The sequence below is a fragment of the Cupressus sempervirens genome, chromosome 9, assembly GCF_028749045.1.
Source record: "Cupressus sempervirens isolate cs-2001-9-10 chromosome 9, ASM2874904v1, whole genome shotgun sequence".
Taxonomy (NCBI): Eukaryota; Viridiplantae; Streptophyta; class Pinopsida; order Cupressales; family Cupressaceae; genus Cupressus; species Cupressus sempervirens.
The window spans coordinates 793,974,087-794,001,609 of NC_143126.1; the positions used below are offsets into that span (position 1 = coordinate 793,974,087).

The 27,523-nt window shown below is 36.6% G+C and overlaps 1 protein-coding gene across 1 annotated transcript; it reads left to right on the top strand.

Annotated features, from left to right (window-relative positions):
- Positions 1-25,763, top strand: LOC149541103 (DUF1499 family protein). The gene is made up of 9 exons (XM_089799820.1): positions 1-173; positions 12,802-12,972; positions 13,096-13,152; positions 13,304-13,429; positions 22,842-22,920; positions 23,178-23,270; positions 23,367-23,480; positions 23,570-23,669; positions 25,346-25,763. Exons 1-8 carry the CDS (start codon positions 79-81, stop codon positions 23,618-23,620), a joined length of 786 nt encoding a protein of 261 aa, XP_089655946.1. The 5' UTR covers positions 1-78; the 3' UTR covers positions 23,621-23,669; positions 25,346-25,763.
- The last annotated feature ends 1,760 nt before the right edge of the window (positions 25,764-27,523 follow it).

A 27,523-nucleotide genomic window follows, 5' to 3' on the forward strand; every position in this document is an offset into this window, starting at 1 on the left:
ATGGAACCATTCACTAACACATATTTGTCTTCTTTCATCTTATCTTAAGATTGTAAGATCTTATTGTGAAGAGCACCAATGGAACAGTATTGCGGACAGAGAACCTTAATACATTCAAGCAGAGCGAGCTCTTCAATGACGACCTCCTCCATTGTTTCGCCGCTATCTTCCAGGTTTACTTCTGCTTGATTCAGAAATGCCAAATGGTTTTATCTGCGACGCTATATATTTCATTGTGCTGCGATGGTTTTTTAAGAATGGCCATTGCAGCATGTAAAGATTTCTGGATAAACAGTGTAAATTTTATACGAATTGACATTTCTGGATAAACAGTGTAAATTTTATACGAATTGACATTTTAGACTACACTCAACAATCCAGTGCAGCAATTTCATTTCTTTGCTGAGTAAATCTTGGGCGAGGTATTACGTTGCTTTTAAAACAGTGTTTGGTAATGCCTAGAGTATTTTTTTAAAGACAGTAAACATCTATAGAACTTCAACGTTTCTAGTAAATGTACCACAATCTTACAACATGTCTATAGAGGTTATGCCTCCCTGACTGCAGTAAGGTGATGTGGACATGGATAATTCTATAGGTGCATTGACAGTGTTGGGTTTACGCTTGTGAGGGGATGAGTTCAATTTAACAACATGTAAAGGTAAACAGAAATAAATTCTATCGAACAAACTTCTTATTTGGCCTGGCCTTGATCTCAAATACAATATTGTATCCTATTACCATTGTGCAACATTTTATTGAACCAACACGCCCATTGGGCAGGCCAAATGAGCTAAAATATAAGCTTGTCCCTAACACCTGCTATAACGTATTTTTTAAGCAACATCCGTTTGAATAGGTATCTTTCTCATTGGATTTGCAGGGGTGAACACATGGGCTTTTATTGTTGAATGGGCCTTCGTTGTGTGGAGAATTCCACTGGTAGAATGAGATTGTTATGTAAGTACATGATGTGGATGGCATACTAATGTATGAGCTTAGACGGCCTCTCTAGTGGTTACCCCATGTTCCTATAGGATTGTTTATGTATAATTTCTGCTGAAATGTAAGTAGCTAAAGTGTTTTATACAAATTTCTAATTAGGAGAAAGGATAAATTGAAATATTTCCTTATTTAAGTAGGGCAGCTACTGCTTAAAAATTCAAAACAAGCTTTGAAAAAGGTTGGGTAGGAAATACGTACAAACTGCTCATTGGAAAAATGACGTGGCTTGACAATTTTCTTTCTTTCTTTCTTTTATCTCCAATTTTTTCCTGAGTTTTGTTTTTCAACAATTATTATTAAAATTTTCCTTTCAGAATACTTGTTAAGAGGACTGCTTGAAAATACACAGAAAAATTAATATTCATGAGATCATCAGCTCCACAAATTGCTACTTAAAAAGTTGAGCAGTAGTTGCTAGCAATAATAATCTAAACAGCCACATAGGGACTTTTTAGTGTTGCAACCTTGATGAATGCAAGAATCCTGGTGCATGCTTTTGAGCTCTTAAGTGCACCAGGTCAAATTTAACCAAAAAGAGGAAAAATTTAAAAAACCTGGAAGCTGCTGGTTCAGTTGATACAAGCACGAGTTGATTAGTAGTACATTATTTTTATAATATGGTGGATAGTTGGACTATACATGGAATGGCTTTTGGTTGGGTGGTTTAGAGCATGCTAAACCTGATTCCAAGCCCTAAATCTGAGTCTTCAAGGACTTGGAAATGAATGTTGATGGATCTTCATTCTCTCTAATATCATTAGGTCCTAACTTCTAAGTCATACCCATCTTCTATATTTATGACTGCACATTTCCCGTTTTGTGGTTGAGAATGCTCTTTTATGATTAGCCGAGTGAGGTCACTTTAGTCCTTTATTTCATAAATCATACCTCTGCATTCTGTCAAGGATCACACCCTCGTAATTTTTGAACTTGGTCTATTGTAATGTTCAGTACTTCAACTCACCATTAGACTAAAGCCTGGAAAATGACTACTAAAATCATTTTAATTACCATGGTGACTGGGTCCTTGGAACATTGAGTTGGTATGTAATCTCCCTGCAGATCACAATCAGAAGATTATGGTTTTTTTGACTTCCTTTCAATATATATATATAGAATCATTATATTTTAGTAAATTATTAAACAAATTCAATAGCTGTTGGTAGGAGCACAACATAGTTTAGAAGTAGAGTGTAGTTAAGTCTATCAATTGTTCCAGTTAGCCTAAATTTTATTACTCTATTAGTTGTAGACAGTCTTTGCCGGTTTGAACTTTGAAATCTATTGATTTAATTATCCAGTAAGATTTCTGTTTCAATTTGAATGTTAAATTGTTTTTTTCGAATTATACGTGCAAGTATCTTTGTGATTCAAAAGCAGTTCTATTTTGGATACTTAGCCAATAAACTGCTTGCAAAATACTCAAAAATATGTGCAACAGAAAAATTATTGATTTGATTCAAGGTAGTGAAACTGTGAAACAGAGTTTTTCTTTATGCCTCTTAATCAGATTTTCATTAATCCTTGTGAAATCTTATATGCACTTACATTCAGGGTGGCAAGAAAGTTTGTCCCGAGTCCTCTATTGCCCACACTTCAAATGTTGTCCTTTTCTTGCTGGGTAAGGTCTATCCGGAAGTCACTCTTCAAAGGAGACTCCTTGTGTTGTGGGTAATCTTTTCTGTTCTTACAAATCGATGCTCCCCTGGAAGGCATCTCAGACACCCTTGATAATTCTACCAGCCAAAAGGATACTATCACCTGGAAGCCTCTGTAGTCAATAACTGACTTATGAGAGTGTCAGTTGTAGTGCACTATCATGGATTACAAATAAAAGAGAAGTTATGCGACCTCTTGTCTGTCTGCACGTGCCAGAGTGCTATTTGTACACAGGCACAAGTGGACAAGGTTGCCTAGCTTACCCTTTTCAATTCATGAGACTTTGAACCTTATTTGTGAGTCACGATGACGGACTACGACTGAGACTCACACAACTCGATCATTGACTATGAGTCTTGCTTGGTGACAATATCCTTTTGGCCAACAAAATTTACCAGGGTGTTCAGGATGCTTTCTAGGGGACAACTTACCGGGTGAACTGCATTTAACCGGGCAAACTTAGCTGCAGAAGTGTTTAGGAGGAGACAACATAGTTAGTTATGCCATCTACTAAGAAGGAGAGCAAGCAGAGAGATGCTTCAGAGAGTGGGGATGCCTATGATCCCATTGAACTATATTTATTGATGAAGGCGATAACAAAGGAGGTATCACTTGCAATGGATGCCTTCCTAGGAGGATGTTAAGGTCGTCCCTATGAACAATGCTCATTACCACCACCCGCTGCAATACCACCAGGTAGTCGTAACCACCAGCGGTACCACCATAGGGAATTTCTATTGAGATTACTGGACTAAATGATGACTTCCTTGGCACAATACAACACTACTTCTCAAAGCTTCAATCTATGACCATGGTAATGCATGAGGTTGGGGAGATTCCTAGATAGGTCAACATTTGGCCACGCTCCTTTGGTAGCAACAAGGTTGAGAGCATCCTCAATTTTCATCCATATTGAGTACGAAGGGGAGATCTTTAGGTATTTTATCTCACATTGATGGTTGAGAATGGAGACAACTAGGTTGTTGGTTGCTTGGCATCCAAGTAGATTAATAGTTTGAGAGACACGAGCAAGTACTCTTAGCACTTCATGTCATGGAGACTAGTTATAGGGACATCTTTCTCCAATTGTATCAATAAATGACTTCAATTAAGAAGGATGTCAAGGTCATCCCTATGTACAATGCTTGTTACCACCACAAGCCCCAATACCACCACTGGCCGTAGTCACCAGTACCACCATAAGGAGATTTCAAGATTAGTGGACCAAATGCATATGACTCCCTTGGCACTATACAACATTACCTCACAAAGCTTCAATCTATGACCATGGTGATGCACGAGGTTGGGGAGATTTCTACATAGGTCAACATTTGGCCACGCTCCTTTGGCAGCAAACGAGGTTGAGGGGATCCTAAATTTTCATCCATATTGAGTGCAAAGGGGAGATCTTTTGGTACTTTATCTCACATGGATGGTTGAGAGTGGAGACAACTAGGATGTTGGTTGCTTGGCATCCAGGTAGATTAATGGTTAGAGAGAGACAGGGTCGAGTACTCTTAGCACTTCATGGAATGGAGACTAGGTATAGGGACATCTTTCTCCAATCCCATCAAAAAATGACTTCAATTATGGAGGCCAGCTAGTTGAGAGGTATAGCACTTCAACAATTTGAAACCACCTAGGTAGAGTTGGTCAATCATATCCAGATTTCTAAGGTGCTATGAGAATTACAAGTGCACAAATTTATAAAGAAGAGAAAATACACAACACGATATTAACATGAAAAAATTTGGTTAAATTATACCAAGAAAAAAACCATGGACAAATATCTTTCAATTTTATTGCTCAGGAATTTTCATAATTATGACAATGTTCAAACTTCAAATCATCAACCACAGAAGGTGGACTTGCAATGATGAATTATCCAAAGACAATGGACTCACCTTGATGACTTCGGATTCCAACATAAGGTTTAATTAGCTCAACTTATGGCAGTCGAAAATGCATGTTGACAATCTTGGAGGTACCCATGGCTAAGAAAGACACAGCTAGCCAAGCGAGACAAGTAGCTAGTTGAGCTAGCTAAGTGGGAAAGGGAAATAGAAAAGTTAGTGTCCAAGTTACAAGAGAGAGTGCAGGAGTTGGGGAAGATGAAATAACAATTGATGGAGAAGGCTGCTTACATGGTGAAGCAACTAGGGAACGTGAGCTTTTGGCCAATCAGTGACTTCACTGTCTTCACATTTACCTCTACTACATCCAAAATTATGTCCTCAATGCATATTGGGGCATCTTCTTATCCTACCTCCACTCAGTAGTAATTTCTTCCGTTATGTATTGTAAACTCCCAATATTGTTTGTCATCTGGAAGATGACTTTCTGTTTTTGGGGATTGACGTAGGTGGCAAGGAATGAAATGAATATGTTATGGCTGGCTATGTAGTAAATAAATATGTTTTTTTTTGTGTGTTAGTCCCTGATTGATTGTTAGTTGTTAGTTAGTAGTTACCAATGGTTGGTAGCCTAACCAACATTGGTTTACTACATATGTGTACTTGTTATTCATAGTCATGGCCTGCTCATGCGGTATTCAGTACTCATTTCATATTTGATGAATGATACTTAAGCTTTATCTTTCTGAATATGTTGCAAGTAATTTATATTATTATGTTTTGTAATTCTGTATTTCCATTTACGCTGTAGATTCGTCAATTAGAATAGATGGTTAAACAATTGGCAATCTAGATCTCATTTAGGATTGCTGCATACATTCTCTTTAATGAAAGGGACTAAACGGGGAGCAACGACAAATTGCATCTTCTCATCAATGGTTGTCTAAAACTCTCCCTGCTAAACTCTGTCAAGGGTTTTTGAGAAAAGATCAAAACCATGTAATACTTTCTGAACAGGCACATAAAGTATCCACTAGTAGACTTGGCAAGCAGCCTTTTTTTGGACCAAAGACTTACTGACGTTTGAAGAATGTGGTTTTATCTTGATAATCATTTGGTGTGAGATCCCTGCTGTGAAAAATTTAACTATTGCAATCACTGATTATTAATCTCCTATCATAGACAATTATTAAACTGCTGAAAATAAATTCCTAGCTAATATCGAAAAATAACACAATTGCAACTTCACTTGTAAAATACAGAAAGAAAAGCGCAACACAATGAACACAATATTTTCGGACAAATTGTCCCTGGAAAAGCCCCTAATGGAAAACCAGTTCTACAGATGAGAAATTATATTAAACTTCAGCAAATCAAGAGATACAAAATTCTTTGCCTCTTACTGGCAGAATTCCGACAACCTCCTAATTTATCCCGCTGATATTCCCCACTGTTATTGCCACGCTAACACTGCAACCTTGCTAACACTGCAAGACTGTTTGCTAACACTGCAAACGTTTCTCCAAGCTTCATGTTCTCCAAATGCCCCCCTAACCTCATTTTATACTACTCCTATTGGTAAACCAATGGCCGAGATTGATTTACAATCGACGGTTGAGATTAAAACAACTTAACAACCCTAACCAAGTCGGTTTCTAGTTGTTTCCAAAAGTGGTCAATTAATTAACAAATATTTGTTTCTAATCTAACCAATTAGTTAGCAAAACAATTACTTGCTAAATAATAGAAAATGGACAAACAGCTGTCCAAAGCTAACAAAACTAACACTCCCTCTTAGCGAGGAAGCTGTTCTGCAGGACACCTAACTTATCTCTGAAGAAGATAAATTTTGCCTTCCCCAATGCCTTAGTCAGAATGTCTGCTACCTGCTCCTCTGTAGGTATGTACTGTAGCTAAACAACTCCCCTTTGTACACAATCTCTGATGAAGTGATATCTGATATCTATATGTTTAGACCTATCATGAAACACTGGATTCTTAGACAACTTGATGCAACTCTGATTATCACAATGTATCACAGTAGTCTCAACCTTCTGATGAAACAAAGCAACTAACAACTTCTGAAGTCATATAGCTTCACATGTCACCATGCTAGTTGCTATGTATTCTGCTTCTGCTGAACTCAGAGCCACAGGTTTTTGCTTCCTGCTGAACCAAGAAACAACTCCTGATCCCAAGCTGAAACAACACCCTGAAGTGCTCCTTTTGTCTATTGTACTTCCTGCCCAATCTGCGTCAGTATAGCCTATCAACCTGATACCTTCACCTTGAACATATCTGATCCCATACTCGACTGTACCACGCAAGTAACGTAGCACATGCTTAGCCGCTATCCAATGCATTCTTTTTGGTTCAACCATGAACTGACTAAGAGAGTTAACCGCAAATGCTTTATCTGGCCTAGTGTTGACCAAATACATAAGCGAACCAATCAATTGTCTATATAAAGTGGGATCTACATCCTTCTCCTTAGATGTATCTACCTTCCTCCAATTCGTAATCATGGGTGTAGACATGGCTTTGCAATCCTCCATCCCGAATTTCTTCAAGATTTCAATGCAATATTTTCCTTGACCAAGGAAAATCTCCCCATCCGTCTGCCACACTTCCATGCCTAGAAAGTAGTGCATAAGTCCTAAATCCTTCATCTCAAACTCTCCTGCAAGGTTCCTCTTGCAATCCACTATGAGCCCTAGTGAACCTGTAAGAAATAGGTCATCCACATAAAGAACAAGAATGAGCATCTCACCCTCAACCACCAAGTAGTAGAGGTTAGCATCTGCTTCACTCTTCACAAAGCCCATTTTCTGCAAGTATGTATCAATGCGCTCATACCACGCTCTAGGAGCCTGCTTGAGTCCGTACAATGCTTTCTGCACATGTGGGTCTCTTTGTTGTGTGCTACAAAGCCTTCTAGTTGCTCTATGTATATCTCCTCCTTCAACTCACCATTAAGGAATGCTGTCTTGACATCCATTTGATGGATTTTCCATCCCATCTGTGCTACAAGTGAGATTACAGTTCATATAGAAGTATACCTAGCAACTGGAGCAAATGTCTCCTCATAGTCTATTCCCTCCTTCTAAAAGAACCCCTTTGCCACGAACCTCGCCTTGTATTTCTCGATGCTACCGTCTGCACCGTGCTTTATCTTATAGATCTAGCGTGATCCAACTACAACCCTATCTGTTGGTCTAGGTACTACCTCCCACACATCATTCTGCATTATTGAAGAATATTCCTCAATCATAGCATTTCGCCATACTTGATGTTCTGCAGCTTCTTGATAGCTAGAAGGCTCACTATCTACCAACTAACTAACTAATGCCACATAGTCATTTAACTTGGCTGGTTGTCTTCACTGTCTAGTACTCTTCCTAAGAGCTCCCACAAACTCCTGAGTATCCCTTTGTATATCTGGAACCTCATGGTTCCCGCTGCCAACTATAGAGGATGAAATGTCAACCTCTAAGTCTTTTAGATGCATTTCTTGTTGCACCTGTTGCTCCATACTCTATGAATCTTCACTAACTGAGTCTACACTCGTACTGGTAACTGTACTTGAGCTCTGTTGCCCTTGACTTGGTCTTGGAGCTTTTGTTGGCTGCACACTCTGATCATCTACTGGCAAATCTCTGGATCTCCTAAATGCCTTGTCCTCCATGAACTTGACATCACGTCTAACAATTATTCTTTTAGTCCCTGGAATGAAAATCCTATATGCCTTTGAGGTCTCACTGTACCCAACAAAGTACCCCCTCTCTGCAGTCTAATCTAACTTTGTACGTGTATCTCCAGGAATATGACAATATGCCAAACTCCCGAATATCTTGAAGTGACTAACATCTGGCTTCTTCCCTGTGAAAGCCTCCTCTGGTGTCATCTTCCCTAGCACCTTGTGTGGAACTCTATTCTGGATGTAGACTGCTATATTACACGCCTCTACCCATAAGTAATGGGGCATGTCCTAGTCATGTAGCATAGCTCTTTTTGCCTCCAATATAGAACGGTTCTTCCTCTCAACAACTTCATTCTGCTGTGGATTGTAAGGAATAGTCCATTCTCTCTTGATTCCTTCTCTGGTACAGAACTCCTGGAAGACATTTCCTTTGTACTCGCCTCCATTGTCTGATCGAAGAACCTTTATCTTCTTTCCTGTTGAATTCTCCACAAGAGCCTTGAACTCTTGGAATCGACTGAAAACCTCATCCTTAGTCTTCAAGAAGTATATCCAGGTTTTTCTAGAGAAATCATCAATAAAAGTCACATAGTACTCATATCCTTTGAGAGATTTCGTCAACATCGGTCCACAAACATCTGAATGTACTAGATCAAGAACACCCTTAGATCTGGTGTCACTCCTTGGAAAAGATGCTTTTGCAAACTTCCCCAACACACATCCCTTACATACATCGTCATGCTTTGTGCTTACCTCTGGAACACCTATCACTGTATCACGAAGCAATCTAAGTGCTCCATGATGAATATGGCCCATCCTCCTCTGCAATAGCTCTCCAAGATCTCTAGAATTACTGTTGCTCATGAGTGCCTTAGGAGTATCAAACTTCAATCTATAAAGGTGACCACTCCTAACTCCAATAGTTATGGGTGATTTCCAATCCCTGTGCTTAATCAACACTTTTGTCCCTCTAAAGAGTACATTACACCCCCTATCCTGAAGAACAGATACAGAAATCAAATTCATACCTAAGCCTAGTACATATAATGCATCATGAAGTGGAATTATCTTTCCATTCTCCCTCTGAAACTGAACAGTCCCTTTCCCAACAGGGTTGAGTTTGGACAAGTTTCCCATAGAAATTTGGATGTTGGTGTCCTCCTCCTTGTAACTGGAGAAGTACTCTCTAACTCCTGTCATATGAAATGACGCCCCACTATCTATATACCAAACACACTGTGAGGTTGAGCAAACCATACAAGCTATGAGTGCAAACTCATCTTCCATTCTACTGAAGAGTTCTTTCTTCCTCTCTGGGCAATCACTGACATAGTGGCCAAACTCGTGACATCCAAAGCACTTGACCTTAGAAAGGTCCTTCTTCTTCCTTTCGTTTTGTGAATTCGATCCTTTGCTAGATCCCTTCTTTGCTTTTCCTTTACCCGCTAGGGCAACGTTCTCTTGTTCCACCTCATTTTTTTGACTCTTGTTGGCCCCATTGACAAGACTTAGTCTAAACTCCTCCTGAGTGAAATCAGTCCATAGTCGATCCCAACTCGGTAAAGTATCTCGTCCACTAACAACTTGAACAAAGACACTCCATTGTTTAGTAAACCCATTTAGGGCTATTCTCACTAGCTCGTCATCACTAGGGCTATCTCCAACAACTGCTAACTCGTCCTTGACAAGTCTGAGCCTGGTAAGGTAACTTGTGACGTCTTCTCCCTGATTCATTCGGGTATTCTTTAGCTTCTCTCTGAGAATCAACTTCCTGTTGGTGGTAGCATTCTGGTATAGATTCAAAATGGCGTCCCACATCTTCTTCGTTGTATCTAGCTCTGTGATATGTGGAACAATATGATCCTCGACACCATCAAGGATAATCCTCCTCGCTTTGGCATCGTCCTTCCTATATGCTGCAAGCTGTGTTGCATCCATTGGTACAGGTACAACACTGGTAGCATAATCCTTGATACCATTCTCTTCCAACAATAAAGAAATTCTGGCCTTCCAGACACCAAAATTTGAGGCACCATCCAATCTATCCTAATCTCTCAAACCAACTGAAGCCATCTCAAGGGTTTAAAGCAATAATAAATCTAAAGAGATCAAAATTTCTTTCCTAGGGCAAAACTCTTCTACCCTTAACAATGCTCTGATACCATGTGAAAAATTTAACTATTGCAATCACTGATTATTAATCTCCTATCATAAATGATTATTAAACTGCTGAAAATAAATTCCCAACTAATATCGAAAAATAACACAATTGCAACTTCACTTATAAAATACGGAAAGAAATGCACAACACAATGAACACAATATTTTCAGACAAATTGTCCTTGGAAAAACCCCTAAGGGAAAACTAGTTCTACAGATGAGAAATTATATTAAACTTCAGCAAATCAAGAGATACAAAATTCTTTGCCTCTTATTGGCAGAATTCCAACAACCTCCTAATTTATCCCACTGATATTCCCCACTGTTATTCTCACGCTAACACTGCGCCCTTGCTAACACTACAAGACTGTTTGCTAACACTGCAAATGTTTCTCCAAGCTTCATGTTCTCCAAATGCCCCCCTGACCTCCTTTTATACTAGTCCTGTTGGTAAACCAACGACCGAGATTGATTTACAATCGACGCTTGAGATTAAAACAACTTAACAACCCTAACCAAGTCGGTTTCTAGTTGTTTCCAAAAGTGGTCAATTAATTAACAAATATTTGTTTCCAATCTAACCAATTAGTTAGCAAAACAATTATTTGCTAATGATAGCAAATGGAGAAACAGCTGTCCAAAGTTAACAAAACTAACACCTGCTTGAGGGCTGTATACATGATACTGTCTTTGACTCCTAGTGGAGCTATATATGCTTAACATATGCTATGCATTAAAATATGACAAAAATAGCTTGTGCGGGCTATTAGGTGGGTTATCTGGATGCTTCAATTACGCTTGCTACCGGGAAATAGTATATTTTTTCATTCTTGATCTTGGGGAGGCTTCCTTTCTTAAATAGTTGATCTCTGAGGACCTCTGAATTGGTGACCATACTCCCTTATCCTTGAAATTAATATTTTTTTTCTGTTTACTGCCTTTTTAAATTTCTGAGATCATCTTGTGAGCTTTTCCTACCTTTCTAGTTTCCTGGATAATTTTATATTATCCGTCTTGAAAAAAAATTCATAATTCATTTTGTGGCTCTTTTCTTGTGTTTGAGTAGAAAATCTTTCATTAGACAATCCATAGATAAACATAAAATAATAGAAGTCTATATAGTTAGGCCTGTTGTGACACATTACCTTTTGAGTATATAATCACCCGGACTGGTTAAATTGTATCTAAATTGGAATCGTGGAAGTTGTCTCACAGGTATTTTGCTAGCCCACAACATGAGTGGTGACTGGTGATTGGATGCAACTAACCAGCAAGTGGATTTTAATAGACTGTCTAATTCTGTGATAGAAGAAGTCTTGTTTGAGACAAATCTGTCCATCTGTAATGACAGTCACATCCAAATGAACAAAGAAATTTTCTTTTCTTTTTTCAATCTAATTTCTTATTCAGCAATGACAGTTAATGTTTCAGTGTTAGGCAGTGAGGGTAATAACTTCACTATCGTCTTGATAAATGTTGGGCCCTAAGTAGATTGTGGGTGTTATCAAGGTGATATCTGTCAATTCACAAGTAATCAGTATCCCAGTCATGGGATTTCTACCTTCAAATCCATTGCTCCCTCCTTCCCTCTCTCTATGCCTCTTCTTCCCCTTCATTTTCCCACCTCTGTCCCTCTACTCCTCAGTTTAGACTCCTCACCTTTCATTCCTTCTGAAGAAGAATGGTCATTCGTGTCTTTTGAAGAATTCTCTTCCTTATAGTTTATTTTTCCCATCAAATTTTCTACTAGGGCCTTTTATGCCACTTTAAAACATTTACTCAAAGTTTACATTTCTCAGCAAAGATTTCATGAGATTTCTTTTAAGTTGATTGGTATTTTAGTTTAGAATAAGTTTTTGGACTGTTAAAGAAGATGCGACTGCTTATAGCTTTATAGATTATAAAATGGAGCAATACATTTTGCATGTTTTTTGTAAACATGCTTCCGAATAGCCATGTGGCAGCAATAAATGAGATCACCTTTGTTCTTTTGTGGGTCCACCTCAGTCTGTGAACATCAAATTAACCAGTGTCACAAAATATTTGAGTTTTCAAATCATTAGAAAGTCACATGGATGAGAAATCTGCATAGTTGTATTCATCTGTCTATTGAATGTTTATAGCAAGTGCCAAGGGCCTGGTTCCTCTGTAAAATATCAAAGATGTGAACAATTGCTTTTTCATTGCTAATGGAATTTGTGTTTTTTATTCTTCTAGTTAATTTTGGCCATGAAATTTTTCTGCTGCTATGATGGGCTGCAGTAAAATCACACATGATGAAATGGCTGGTCTGAATATTAAACATAGTGGATTCTTTACCTGTTTGTGTTCTTTTAATGAACTATGTTTGATATAAAAAAAATCGTTGCTAGTTACTTAATGGCAAGAGGCCTTCTCATACTGAATTTCGCTTTACATTATCAGGCCCTTTGGTACAGTTTCTTTGCAATTCAAAGAAAATTATTGTTTCAAATCAAAAACTATGCGCAAGCTGCATCGCATTTCTTGTCAAGGGAGAGATTCAGATTCTGCATCTCTGAAGGGATTGGAATCTTCAGAAAAACATTCAGCGGAATCTTTCAAGGTTGGGAGAAGGTAAAGGTCTTTGGTCTCTCATTGTTTTCCTTTGAGCCACCTTTTCTTATCATGTTGTCTTTCCTTTGCTTTTATTTTCAGGAATTAAAGGTTGAAGATAATTGATGAGTGATGGAAATGTAGGGAGATTATATTGCAGAGCAGTGAAATGGCCGCCTTAGCAGCTATATTTAATTTCAGGTACTGACGCTATCAATTCCAAAAATGCATCTCTTACAGAAATTGTTTTTGATGTTGATTTTATGCAACCCTTTAACAAAATCATAGCTAGCAGATAATTTTTGTGTATTACAGGAGTCTCATTTTGTTTGCCATTAATGTGCTGTGGCAGTGGGACAAAGCCTAATTATATTGGCGTGCAGAAGAATCCTCCATCTTTGGCATTATGTCCTGCAACTCCAAACTGTATCTCAACAGCAGAGGAACTAAATGATTTTAGTCATTATGTTCCACCTTGGTATGTATTTGTGTGCTCACATGATTTTTTGTTCCCTGTTCATAAATTAAGAGCAACAACAAGTACAATGTAAGCATTGTAGCATTTTACAAAAAGCAGCCTGAGAAACCATGTAGAAGCCATAAATCAGGTGTTCCATGGAGATGAGTCCCCTGAAAAACCAGCTGTTTCTAGGATGAACACATCTTCAGCATGCAGGGACTCTGTGGAAACTTCCGTCCCCCAGCCATCACCCCCACCACCACCACTTGCTAGGTGATGACAGTCCTCAAAAAGAGGGATGTTTCTAAGGCATCCCCCTCAAAGAGGGACGCTTTTGGGGTGTCCCCAATTTTGGGGATTGCAGGAGATGTTGGTATGTCCCTGGGATACTTGGGGGTCTCAGTCACATCTCTTGAATGTATCTGAAATACCCAGCTGCCCCCCACATCATTCAGCTCAAGAAATGCATTAAATATATATATATAAGGTTTTTATAATGTTTGTGCCAGTAGCCTCTCTAAATGTTTTATTGATTCCACCCACACGCTAACTAGTCACAAAAAAAGGAGAAAGGCTGCAAGAGTGAGAACATTAGGGTATAGAAATTATTTCAATAACAAGAACAAGAACATTGGCAAGTCTTCATTGGTTGAGTATGAGCATTATGAAGAATGAGTTTGAGAGCAAGAGGAAGAGAAGGTGCTGAGTCTTTGTGGAACACTGGAAAACTGCATAGCCATCATCACTTAGACTTGTTAGATTTTCAGCTTCATTGTTAGACTTTTGAGGAAAGAAGATCCGGTTAGAAATAACAGAGTGATGTTGCTGAAAACACAGTGATATAATTGTGAAAATGATGTGTACCATCACATTATCATCTTGCTGCCATCCCCAAATCAATGCCCTTTGTCCCCTGTCGGTCCATGTAACAAGCTAAATTTTCTAACTAATTTAATGAACAAAATAACACTTCTTTTCAAAGTCACATGAAAGAAAGTTAAAACAATCATAGTATAATCTGCAAATGATTATTGTTTCATTTCAATTTATACACATTCAAGTAAAAAAATAATTGATCTAACTACTTCTTAAGCCAATGAAAGAGAAACAAATCTTAACTATAAATATCCATCTAAAAAAATACGTAACTTAAAATGTGAAAAGTAAATATAAAAGTAAAATACTCGAATTTTAGTTGTCTTGCATATAGATCTTGTCCTTGAGTTGTGCAAGCCTTGGCTTCTGAAGGAAAGGAGAAGCATTACCAAGGGCTTAACCTCCCAACCACGGACCTTTAAGTATCCCCACACAATCTCTACTGAGAAAGGCCCTCCCTACCTTGGGATTATGATGCAGAGGTATTTTAGAACCTTTAGAAAATCAAATGCACGACTTAAGGCTTCACATGCATGAATGCAAATTTCAGCAAATGCATAGAAATTTAATAAAATGAGGGTCAACACATGAAGATGTTGCCCATTCAAATCTGCATTACAACTGGGTTTTCCTGTAACAGGAAAACTCAAGAACTTCATTCTATTCACTTTCTCCCAAAAAATCTCTCTTCAAAAATCTCCCTTACAATATGCACTCTTTCTCTTTTTGAAAAACCTTCTAATGTAACTCCCAAAAATCCATCATAGCTTTCTTGTGGCGGTTACATTTTGAATGCCTACACATGGTGCTTTAGGAATATTCACCTTCTAATGTAACTCCCAAAAATCCATCATAGCTTTCTTGTGGCGGTTACATTTTGAATGCCTACACATGGTGCTTTAGGAATATTCATCATTTTCTTCCTTTTGATTTTTCCCATAAACATTTTCAAAAATTAGAAACCTTTAACACACCCAAAATAACCTAAAATAAACTCATACTAAGTCCTAAGTGGATAATGTTGGGTAGGCTTATAAGAATGCCACCTAAACATTTCCACCACACAAAAAAAGGACATTTATTTTAAAACATAAAACTCTAAACTCACACACACAAACATTTCAAATTTTAGATCTTAAACTCAAAACTTTTTGATATTTGCTTTGTGCCCTGCATTTTAGTCATATTGTAGGTTGTCTTCCTGTCACAGACGTGCTCCTGCACCAGATTAGGCTTGGGACACCACTGTCCAGCCATTGAGCATCTTGGTCTTAGATTGACAGCCAGCTAGGCCTAGGACACCTTCCATACACCTATCTACCAATTGCTAGCAACCCTAACCTCTATTGATCACAGCAGCAAACACGACACTAACCTACCTTGGCCAAGGATTTGTGTGGGCACTATGTACCTGATCACCCATCGCTTGTTATTAGTTCTTTCCAATCTAGGCTACAGCTATGACCTCACTATATCAAATTAAAGAATAAGATTCAGTAGAGGTGTATTTTCATGACCTGACTTTAGGTTGCCTCTTGATGTGCTCGATTTGTTCTTGAGCAATTTTGGTAATCATGGTCACTGGTTGCTATGTGTAATGCAAATAAAGTAGCAATCGAATTTCTAATGCCTGATGCAGGGAGCTTGGAAACAAAATAATAAATATGAACAAAAACAACGCCTGATTAAGGTGGAAGCACTATCTATTGCAATGTAGAGATAGCAGCTGGTATGCGTCTGTTGAGAAATGTGTGGGACATGCGAAGAAAAAGAATGTGAAGCAAAATGGAAAGAAAGTATTGCAGGTCGTAAGAGATGGTATTCACTCTGCCAGTGGTAAGAATGTTGTTCCAAATGAGCTATCGTACCATAAATATTTGCCTTCTTGGCTGCATGCTCAGTTACAAGCAAGAAATGTGAAGGTGGCAAGGAGTTACAATACAAAGGTCATCAGCACTTATGTGGTAATAACATTAAAATGGCCACCGAACATTATAAGGCCCAATGAAATAATATGGAAATATGGCTGCTAAAAATAAATAATTAAACTGTTGCCAAGGAGCAATAATAACTCATTAATATCTTAATATAAAAATATCACACCTTACCTACCTATACTTGTGTATGTATGTACACACGTATATGTGTGTGTGTGTGTGTGTGTGTGTGTTTTTGTAATATTCCAACAATGTATCTAATGTATACATCATATGTTAAGTGCACATATACTTACATCTCATTCGAATTTATCTATGCATACATAAATGTGCATATAAATATGCAAGCATATGTCGATACTATGATATTTTTATATTAAGATATGACAAATATCACAGGAAGCTATGAGATCATCCAATTATATAAGGTAACACATTTTAATTTAATGCTTAGTGATCTTTTTAAGAATGCATATTTATTAACTGGGTAGCTCATGGTAATCCTAGTATACTCTTCCTTGCCTAGCCATTTACCCCTTAGCCTTGGTGGTTAGAATTCATACTTGTCAACCCATAGGTGGATGGTGTCCCTCGTCCAATTCCTCTTTGGCAATGCTTCTCACACGCTCCTCCCAAAAGGGAATTTTCTAGGATAATAACATATTCCTCAAATTAAATCAAAGTTATTATAAGAAGTTATCATTTTTTAATATAACATCATAAGGGCTAACATCCATTTCACTTCCCATGAATTAATAACGAATAACCAACTTTTCCATGATTTCAAGATAACAAATAATCATAATAACATCATAATGATTAACTAACATGTCATCTTCACATGAAATTATAACGAATAACCATTTCACTTGATCATATTGATTAACTAATTTTACCGGTCAACTAACTTCACATGAAACCTCAACGGCTATATGAACATTTCTAAATTAGGCAAAATTTGGGATGTTACATTCCATCTCCCCATCTCGAGACTCCATTGAACATTTAAGTTAAAGATTATTGGCAATTGTCAGCTTATTGTGATGGAAAAGTGCACAGATACCTCTTTCTGCAATCTTATTTATTTAATAGAGTTCTAACATAAAACATATTGGAGTTCATAGATGATATCTATACATAGATGAGACATTTTATTACTTATTATGTATATTTGTTTACCTTCATTTCAAAAAACTTGTAGTTTTACAACTTTCACTGTTCATTGTTTGTAATTTTCCTTAAAAAACTCAGTTGCTTGTCAATTTGGAGAAATATTTGTAGTGATCTCTATACAGTTTGTCCAAATGTATTTTTTGCGACAACATTTTGTTGTTTTTTCCTTACTGTTGTGTCATGGCATTGCATCTCGAAATGTTCATATGTGTTGTACAATCTACACCTATTGGTTGATGTGGTTTCTGTTACCAGCACCCTATTAGAAGTTGGTAGATTATCCAATTAGATCTATTAGATGTCCAAAATCCATAATGGTGCTGCTATGTTTCTGGATTCAATTATGTGGTAGTATTTAGACATCAACTATTTGGAATTGATGGCATTGTTGGAGAGGGGGCGAGGGCACTCGACTGCCCTTTAGAATAGTAGGGCCCCCACCCCGCCCCAACATCCTGAATGCTGATTTTTGTTGTGCAATCTACAACAATTGGCTGATGTAGTTTCTATTACCAGCCCCCTGTCAGAAGTTGGTAGATTATCCAATTAGATCTATTAGATTTCCACAATCCATAATAGTGCTGCTATGATTTCTGGATTTGATTGTGGTATTGACTGTATGGGGAAGTGTCGTAGGTTGTACAGGGAGAGACAAGAGGTGCCATACAGAGTTAAGACAAAAGGGGTGCCATATAGGAGTTCTGGGCAGTGAAGGGGTTGTATGGGACAATACAAGATTGCATCATCTTTGTGTAGCTATTTAATTTGGTAAAGAAAAGCTTGGTTATAGGAATTCACTCACTTAAGCATCAGACATCATTGTCCTTAGGAATACAGTAGATTTCCTAACTGTTCATCCCTTTTGTCATTTATCTGAAGTCAAGTTAGTCTTCCAAGTTCTACCCGCTTTGAGCAGAAGAATTGATGAAGTCCAAGAAGAATAGCATAAGGCCCCATGTGATTACCAACATATCACATCATTAAGTTGAGATATATCCAAAAAAAGTAGCCCATTTGCATTGTAATCCTTGGGGTTACCTCATTTGATCATGCATTCGATACTATGTTTGGCATTTGAATTTTCCTTGTTCAAGAGAGGATATAATACTTGGTACTTATTTTTGCAATTTGGAGTGGTCACAAAACTCACATCAAGAAAGTTGGCACTATAAAGAGGGCACTAATATGCAAACATCCACATTGGGCGAAACTAATTCACTTTTCCTCCACGAGAACATTGACCAAATTTGTAAAAGGAAGGAGGTTGTTCGAGGCTTGTATGAGTATCAGCTTTCAAGTGTTGAATCTGAGCTATGCTAGATTTCTTTTCTGTTGAAAATCCCAAAATGTGAAAATTTTCAAAAAAAGTGCAAACAAATTGAAAAATTCAAAAGAAGTAAAAGATTTCTCAAAGCATTGGCAACAATTTTGTAGTCATCAATTGGATATCCTACCAATTTGGTTTAATTTGAATACATCCACAAAGACAATGTAGAAGACATGACCCAACCGAGCATGAGAAGATGCACCGTTCGACATTTATCTTAAGCATGGAATTATAATTACGATAGAAAACTTAATTTTCAGAAGTGCATAAACCGGTAGTACTTGTGAGACCAGAATCATATTTTTATGGGTTCAAGGAGAGGATCAAGAATGGATCAAGCATTGAGAAAGGCATACAAAAAGAAGATATTTTGCGTCCTAATAGGTGTGGCATATACAATATGTCAGATTTAGAATCCAATTGTCCATTATGCCAAAATGTCATCAACCAAGTCAAGTATCAAATGGGATGGTTTGAAGAGACATCAAATGATCCCATTCAAACAATTTTGGAAGCATTAGAGAATGAAGAGCTACAACTTGTTGCTGTGAAGAAAGACTACCAAAGATTTGAAGTAGAAGGATTAGCATAAGAAGTGAGCAGTGCCACGGATCATCAAGAGAGATGTAATCCAATTCAACTGCAAGGAAAGGAAGGTGACTTCAATGTGTTTAAGGAGGATGCAATCTTTGATGAATGTTCATCTACGCCACAAAATGAAGATTGAAATGAAGAATTGCAAGATGTTCTTAAAGATGAATCAATTAGTGATCTCCTTTTGGATGGTGAAACTTCAAGCACCCTTAGAGAGAGTACGCAAGATGACGAGCAAGTTGTTGCCAAGGAAGTTAAGAATGCAGAACAATTCGGGTTAGTGCTATAATTGGATGTTGTGTTTGAAGAAAAACTAGGAGAAACATTTGAAGTTCAACTTATCAAAGAATCCTTACTTTTTGAGGATACGCTCATAGAGTTGCACAAGGATGCATTATTTATGCAACATGAGGATAGACAAGTGGAAAAGACATTCCACGGACCTGAGTTCAAGATTGATCCTACATTCTTCACTCATGAATATGATGTTGATGCAAGTTGGGTAACAGCCCTTCAACTTTAACCTCTTGAAGCTATGGATGATAAACAAAAATTTCCATTCAAAGACGAAGCCTGCCAGGCCTTCTCTCCCTGCTCTTAGTTTTGAAGATTATCATTTTGATTATGGAAATTTAGGAAAATATTTTGTATATGGATTAATAATGGACCTAATAAAGTGCCTCAATTGTTGATCTTGCATGACATAGTTCCTGAATTTGAATTTGAGGTGGGAAAACTTTTCATAGAGTACAAGGATGAATTTGCTAGGCTTGGAACCATCATTCATGCCTTGTTATTGCTGAGCCTTTTGAGAAATCATGTTAGGTCATGTATATATCTAGGTCTTTTGAGTTTTGTTTGTCAGAGCTTTTTTGTACATAGTTAGGGTATGTCTGCCTTGAAATATTTGGCTCAAGAAGTTTTAGTTAGCTTTGAGTTTTCCTAAAGTCATTTGATTCTAGTCATTTGTTTTCCTTATTTTGGTTCGTTTTATTTTATTTTAGGTGTTCCTACATGGATGTGCTAACTGTTTCCTTGACAAAGTCGATCCTTAATTTAATTGTTACTTTTTAATCTCAGTCAACCCTAGCTTAATTTCTATAAAGGCTACAATCATGTGTTCTCGAAGATTGCAATTATGTTTGTGCATAAGGCACTATCTAACATGTCTATAAGCCTTAATTGGACCAGATGGAGGCAATCTAGGACAAGGGTAGCAAAGGTTAGTCAAATGATCCTAGATGACATTTGGTGGGATCATGTTGAGCATTTCCTCAGTTTCACTAAGCCTAGATTGAGTATGATCCATTATTTTGGCACGGATAGGCCTCGTATACGATGACATTGATTCAATGATTGAGAAGATGAAAGTCATCATAAATGCAAAGGAGCAAGATCCTAAAGAGAATTTATTCAAACAACTAGATAAATCATGGTAAAGAGATGGAACAAAATGATTACTCCATTGCATCTTCTTCCCTTTGCATAGAATCCCAAACATTATAGTTCTCACCTCCTTGTTGGCAAAAGAGTTGCTTCATATAGATATCCTAAAGCTGCTCAAGGGTACAAGGTAGCACTTCACAAATGTTTTGCTAATCATGACATGTGGGAGGCAATGAGGGCTGATTTCATGGGCTCTGCAAGCAAAATTGATTGCTTTCTTGATGTAATTTGGGACAAGTATATGGTTGATGCGTATAGTTGGTGGTACTCCCATTGCAATCAAAATTTTGTCACAAGATTTATTTAAAAAGGAAAAACTTTAATGTTTAAAGTTTTATTTACACTTTTAATTTTATTAGTAAATTTTAATTCTCTAATTTTCCTTGACTAGTTCATCTTCATCAGAGAGAAATTGGAACACATAGACTACAATCAATAAAGGATGAGGACAAACTTGCAACTCCTCACACGGAACACATAGACTACAATCAAAAAAGGATGAGGACAAACTTGCAACTCCTCACACAACGAAAGTTCCCAGGTGGAATATTATTTTAGAATGTATTGAGTTGGAGGCTTCTATTTCCCACCTTGCTGCACTTGGAGTTGATGATGAGTACGAGCCACCTAGTGAGCATGAGAGTACTAGTGCTAGTGCAATGGCACTATCTGTGGTTCCTTCTAATTTACCACAACATAGATCATGCAATATGGAGAATGACGATGGTATTTTTTATGATCCATATGATATTTAATCAATGGTGGCTGATTGTTGACACTTGACATTATTGTATGTGACAGTTGAGTTTGACTAATATTTGACTTTAAATATGGTGGTGTATTTTCCTATGTTATTTACAGTGTTGTATATTTGAACTTTATACATGTATATATGTATGGACAAACCCAAATTGAATCCAATCCCCAAAACTATTTGCCTGAGCTCATGAATTGGACCCTTATCCGAGCCCAAACCGGAACCAATAAGATAGGATTTGAAATTGGCTAGATGCTGGTGTTCTTATTTAGTAACAAGATGCTTTTCAGGTGTGTTTTATTTTTGCCAAGGTTAGGATTTCTCCTCCTAGCCTTGTTGCTCACTGAGATGGGGATGTATCATTGTAAACCCTAGAGTTCTCTTGTTTTTAAAAGAGCCACAGAAACAGATAGATATAGTTTATTTGAGATTAGAGCTAGTTTAGTGTAATTCTTTTTTCAGTTTTAATAGACGATAGATGCAGTTTTAAGATTTCATATTTGTTAGTATTTGTAGACGAACACACTCAGATCTGCTGTTTTCATTGGTGCTTTTCGTTTTAAGCTACTTGCATTGTTGCTGATGGAGTTAATTTTCTGAGTGGAGATCTGAATGTCCAACCGAAGCTCCATTAAAATTGAGCTTAAAGAACCATTCTGGGGTTTTCTTCCAAGAAGTTGATTGTCTTAGATTTTTTTTAATCACCCATTAACAAGGGTTATGAATTTGAAGATTTTTTTGCTTATGTATATTTTTAGAAAATGTTGCACTCAATGATGAATGGTGTTTCTGAATGAGATCTGACTCGATATCTGAAGTTAAAATTCTTTCCGAAATATATTGGAAAACGTAAATTAAAAGTGAATTTTCTGAAGGTTGGGCTTACGCAACTTGGCAAAACAATGTTATATTTGTTTTCTTTGGGAACTCTGGATATTTGTGTGCAATGTTGATGCTGGCTGCAAGCACATAATATTTCCTCACCTGAGTGTATTTTCCGTTTCTAATATCAAGGTATTTGCTGATATTTCCCACTTCATTACCTGCTTACAGAATTCATAACATGGCTATTATATCATTCTTATGACTAGTGTTTGAAAAACTATTTTGGGCATAAACATTATAATTCAGTCAAATCTAATTGCTGTAAAAGAGTTCTTGCACTCAATCCGTCTGGATCTCTGATATCAAATTATGAAAATGTTACAAAATTAGCGGTGTATGCAAACATATTTTTGTCAGAAAATGCTGAAATTTGTGGTAATGATGTGCACTTTCTTTCCATAATTTCACACTTTCTTAAAATGGCAACCGTTGCAGGAATTATAATCCAGAAGATGGACGTGGGAGAAAAAAGCCAGCATCTAAGCAACAAGCAATGTCAGAGCTAGTTGAAGTGGTATTGGCTTATTGATTGTAATAATTTGAATGCTGTTGGAGTACGACAATATGATTTTTAATCTTGAAATGCAGATTTATGAGAAACTTGCTGCACAAGAATTTCTGAGAGTTCTATTAAGCAAAATGTTAAAAGGATAGAAGGCTTGGTCAAAATATTTATAGAACAAAAAAAGGGCACTGCTTTTGTTTTGTGCGTTTTTCTTTCTAAGAGATAATAAATCCCTTGTTTATTTAATACGGATATTGCATTTTCAGATTCAGACTACAAAACCTGATAATTTTATGCCACGAATAGTAGAGAAAAATGACGACTATGTTCATGTGGAGTATGAAAGCCCTATATTGGGGGTAAGATGGTATTTGCCACACACACCTCTGTTTACTAATGTATAAGAAGATTCCGTTACTGAATGTGAAGAATGCTTGATCATTTGCAATCTGCAGTTTGTAGACGATGTTGAATTTTGGTTTCCTCCTGGCAAGCGTCCAATTGTTGAGTATCGTTCTGCTTCCCGACTAGGAAACTATGACTTTGATGTCAATCGTAAGAGAATCAAGGTGAGATGGTTGCTTTCATGTTTTCTTTCTCATTTCCTTCCAATGTATTTAACCTATTTTGTGAAGCAAAGGTGATTGTCATAATTCAGGCTTTGCGGCTGGCATTGGAGAAGAAGGGTTGGGAGTCTGTTGGTTATTAAGCTTCCAGATCTCTTGAGCATTTAGTTTTGCTGCAAACCTCAATTACAGGTATGGTCTTGTATTAGTGTTTATTTCAAATATTGTCGACATTAGATATTCATGTTTGATCTACATATAATCCACGTACTCTAGTTGGGCCAAGTTTTTGGGTTATTTCAAGGAATAGATTACTGATAAGGAAAATGATATACCAATCAGAATTAGCATTATCTGAACTTGCAGTCTGACTCGGGATGTTTTGCTTCCCTATGCCTTTTGACACCTCAATTTCAAAGCTAAAATTTCTTATCTAGTGTATCGTAGTTCTACTAAAATCAAAATCTGGGGGAAGAAATGTTGTATTGTTTCATTTGGAAATAATGGTCGGCATTTCCTAAGGTCCAGATCCGCTTAATTATATAGTGCAAAATATTAATATAGTTGTCTAATTTGTGAGTTGCTACAAAGATTATTTAAATTTTTAGTGAATTTACAGAGTTATACGATGTACAATATACTTGTAGTCTGCCAATCCATTAACATTCAGTTAATAATGTGTCATTTCTTGTTGTCAACTTGATCGTAAGTCACTTTGCATGTTATCATTGTTATCGTGAAAGGAATTGATGTAGACTATGGATCTAACATAGATCAATGGCCTTAACTCTATTTCGGGCCTAATTTTAAACGTTATAACATAAATTCTAATTCTTCCCGAAATCAAGACACGTGTCCCAAAGTCCAAAACATAAACTAGTTGGCTAAAAGGGGGTAGTTGGAGACACGCCTCAGTAAAATAGTAGGTGATGCTCAGCCCCAGGAAAAATATTATTTTATTCTAAGGGCAAAATGACAATGTCCAATAAGAAGACATTAGGTAAACATTGGCGAATATTTTAAAATAACTATGTCCTAAATGTAGATTACATTGGCGATTAGACCGAGATTTGAGATTAATTATGTGTAAATTAATGGGCGAGGTGACCTATTTGACCCCATATGTAGATTTTATTCGCCAAATTGTGATTTCTCTAAAAGATAGAATCGCCAATTGACAAAGATTCCTCACTAAAAAAATCACTGCTATTTTGTCTAACTCTCCCAAAAATTTCTTTTGATAATAATGAAACTTGAGTGGTGAATGTTAGATGCTTGTAATTAACGTTTGAGTTTTGAATGCCCTCCACTCCACTCATTTTGTTGGATTCGTTTATTGGTTTTGATTGCTCTGTACAATTTTAAAGTTTTGAATGCCCTCCACTCCACTCATTTTGTTGGATTCGTTTTTTGGTTTTGATTGCTCTGTACAATTTTAAAATTTAAATTTTCCAAATATAGCCTATTTAGTGGCTTCAACTGTAACACTAAATCATATAGTTGCATCGTGTCACAACTTTAATATTCCCGCTTTGATTTTCAAGAAACTGTTTTCATACTTGTGGTTGAGGACAATTAGTTTGTTTGGTGTAAATTGTAATGGCTTACGGGCTGTTAAGTTTTAGGCACTACCCAGATTTCAATACAAAAAGCACTGAGACTGAAGTTTGATAAATAAGTTCAATAAATAATTTCAACTCGTTGGAGGATGCCTACAATAGACTCATTTCCTAAACTGCTATTCTATTCTTCCAGACATTCCTTCCAACTGGAAAAAGGATCAAAAGAAAAATGTTATTTTTTGAATGGTTATTTCAATGTGTTTGGATTTCATTTTAAGTAGTTGACAGCTGTTAGTTGCTTTGCAGGTTATGGTTGCTGGCTCCTCAAAGACATTCGTAATAGATATTCAAAAAGCGAGCCTTTTCACATTCTGCCGCATAATTGATCTTTATAAAGTTACGACAGAATGGAAACATCAAATTACTTCAGTTAATAATATATATCTATTACGAAAGCGATATCTTTGAAGGTGTTACGTTAAGATCACCCGTAGATGGGCGTATTTAAGCCTTTACAAATGTGTGTGTCTTTTGGGGGTTGTAAATGGAAATCTTATGCTAAGATTTTTATTTTTTATTGAAATTCTAATTGGAATCTTACTAAATAGATTCATTTATGTCTTATAGATTGGAAAAGCTTGCAAGGTAATATTCTAGAAAAAGACGATTAGATGAGAGATTTCAAGGCCACATTTCAATAAATTGTTAATGTCGATTTCAAGCATAGTTAAGCTGTGTCCAACAACGATCTTTGCTTCTTTATTTATGGATTGGAATAGCTTGCAAGGTAATATTCTAGATTTCTCAAATTCATAAATAGAAAGATGATTAGATGAGAGATTTCAAAGGCACATTTCAATAAATTGTTAATATAGATTTCAAGCTTAGTTAAGTTGTGTCCAACAACGGTCTTTGCTTCTTTATTGTCGTGTTTGATCCAAAGTCAAGTTTTTATTGAAGATGAACGAAGTAATTAATATTGAAGTTCCTCAACAACAAATTATGGAGGTCGAGGAGTAATATGAGTTATATTTGGAATGATGAAGTTGGTTACGAAAAATCTATTGAATAAATTCACAAGAGAAACTAGGGACAAAACTAACCATGAAGAAACTCAATGTTTCTTGGAGAGCATCCCTCTTTTGCAAATTCTTATTAAGCACATGTAAATTTTGCCCACCTCTCTAGCTTTACTTAGTCACATAGGGCTAGGTGAGGGTTTTTGGCTAAAAAAGAGCATGCTTTTGTGCTAGTTGAAAGAATAATTGCATAAGCACATGATTACAACTAATGTGGCGACATGGAGGTTGTAGTGGGTTAGTAGATATCAAAATTCATGTAACATAAATTTGATGCCATTTATAGGTCAAACCTTCATCTCTACCAAAGATAATGTCATCAACATATATAGTTCAACTATCAAAAACTTTTCTTCCTCAACCTTAATATAAATATTGCTATCGATGATGCCTTTCTTCAAACCTTGTTGAAGTAAGCTTTTATTCAACCTTGCACCCCCTTTGTGCTTGCTTGAGTCCATACAGTACCTTTTTAAGTTTGCAAATCATGTTTGGATCTTTTGATAGCTTAAACTCATTTGGATTCTCTATGTAGACTTCTCTCTAGATCACCAATACAAAAAGTCGATTTGACATCCATCTAATAAACCTTGAAGTTCTTGTGAGCAACAAAGGCAATGAACATAATAATTGCTTGCATCCTAGCAATGAAAGCAAAAGTCTTCTCAAAGTCAATTCCTTCCACTTATGAATAACCTTTGTGAACCAATCTTACTTTATTTCTTGTCATTTCCTCATTTAGTTTACTCTAGGATGCCTTTGTACCTATAGCATTCTTACCTGTCAATCTGGGTTTAGCTTCCATGTTTAATTGCTTTAAACATACTCAACTAGAGTCATAGGGAGTAATTTGATATCATATCATAAGGTGTCTTAGAGTTAGTGACCCTCAATTACTCTATATTAAGAATATAAACTAAAGTATTAACTGCTTTGACTCTTATCTTCATCTGCTTTGACTCTTATCTTCATTTGTTCTTTCAACCATTCTTCTACGTCTCTTTGTGTGACATTTATAATCTTGACTCAAACTTTCCCAAGTCTTTTTTATATCTTCTAATATAACATTTGCTTCCAAAAATTCTAAAATACTTAATTGTAGTAGGTCTTGGTATCAAAACTCATAAGGTGTCTTAGAGTTGTTGACCCTCAATTGCACTCTATTAAGAATGTAAATTAAAGTATTAATTGCTTGCTTCCAATATATATTGGGCAAATTAACATCTTTTGACATTGTCCTTGCCATTTCTTTAACTATTTTATTATTTATTTCTACTAATCTAGTTTGTTAAGGGGTTTCAAGAGAAGATAAATGCCTCCTAATTCCATGATCTTTGCAATACTTTTCAAACTCGTTCAAAGTAAATTTGTCTCGTTTATCAAATATTAACATCTACTTCATTCT

What these genes read in the sequence shown, in the direction of transcription:
- LOC149541103 (XM_089799820.1), top strand. Translation starts at nt 79, where the DNA reads ATGGAACAGTATTGCGGACAGAGAACCTTAATACATTCAAGCAGAGCG. An exon ending in AGTCATTATGTTCCACCTTG is followed by an intron (nt 13,430 to 22,841) that starts GTATGTATTTGT and finishes CAACCGTTGCAG; the next exon opens with GAATTATAATCCAGAAGATG. An exon ending in TGTCAGAGCTAGTTGAAGTG is followed by an intron (nt 22,921 to 23,177) that starts GTATTGGCTTAT and finishes TTGCATTTTCAG; the next exon opens with ATTCAGACTACAAAACCTGA.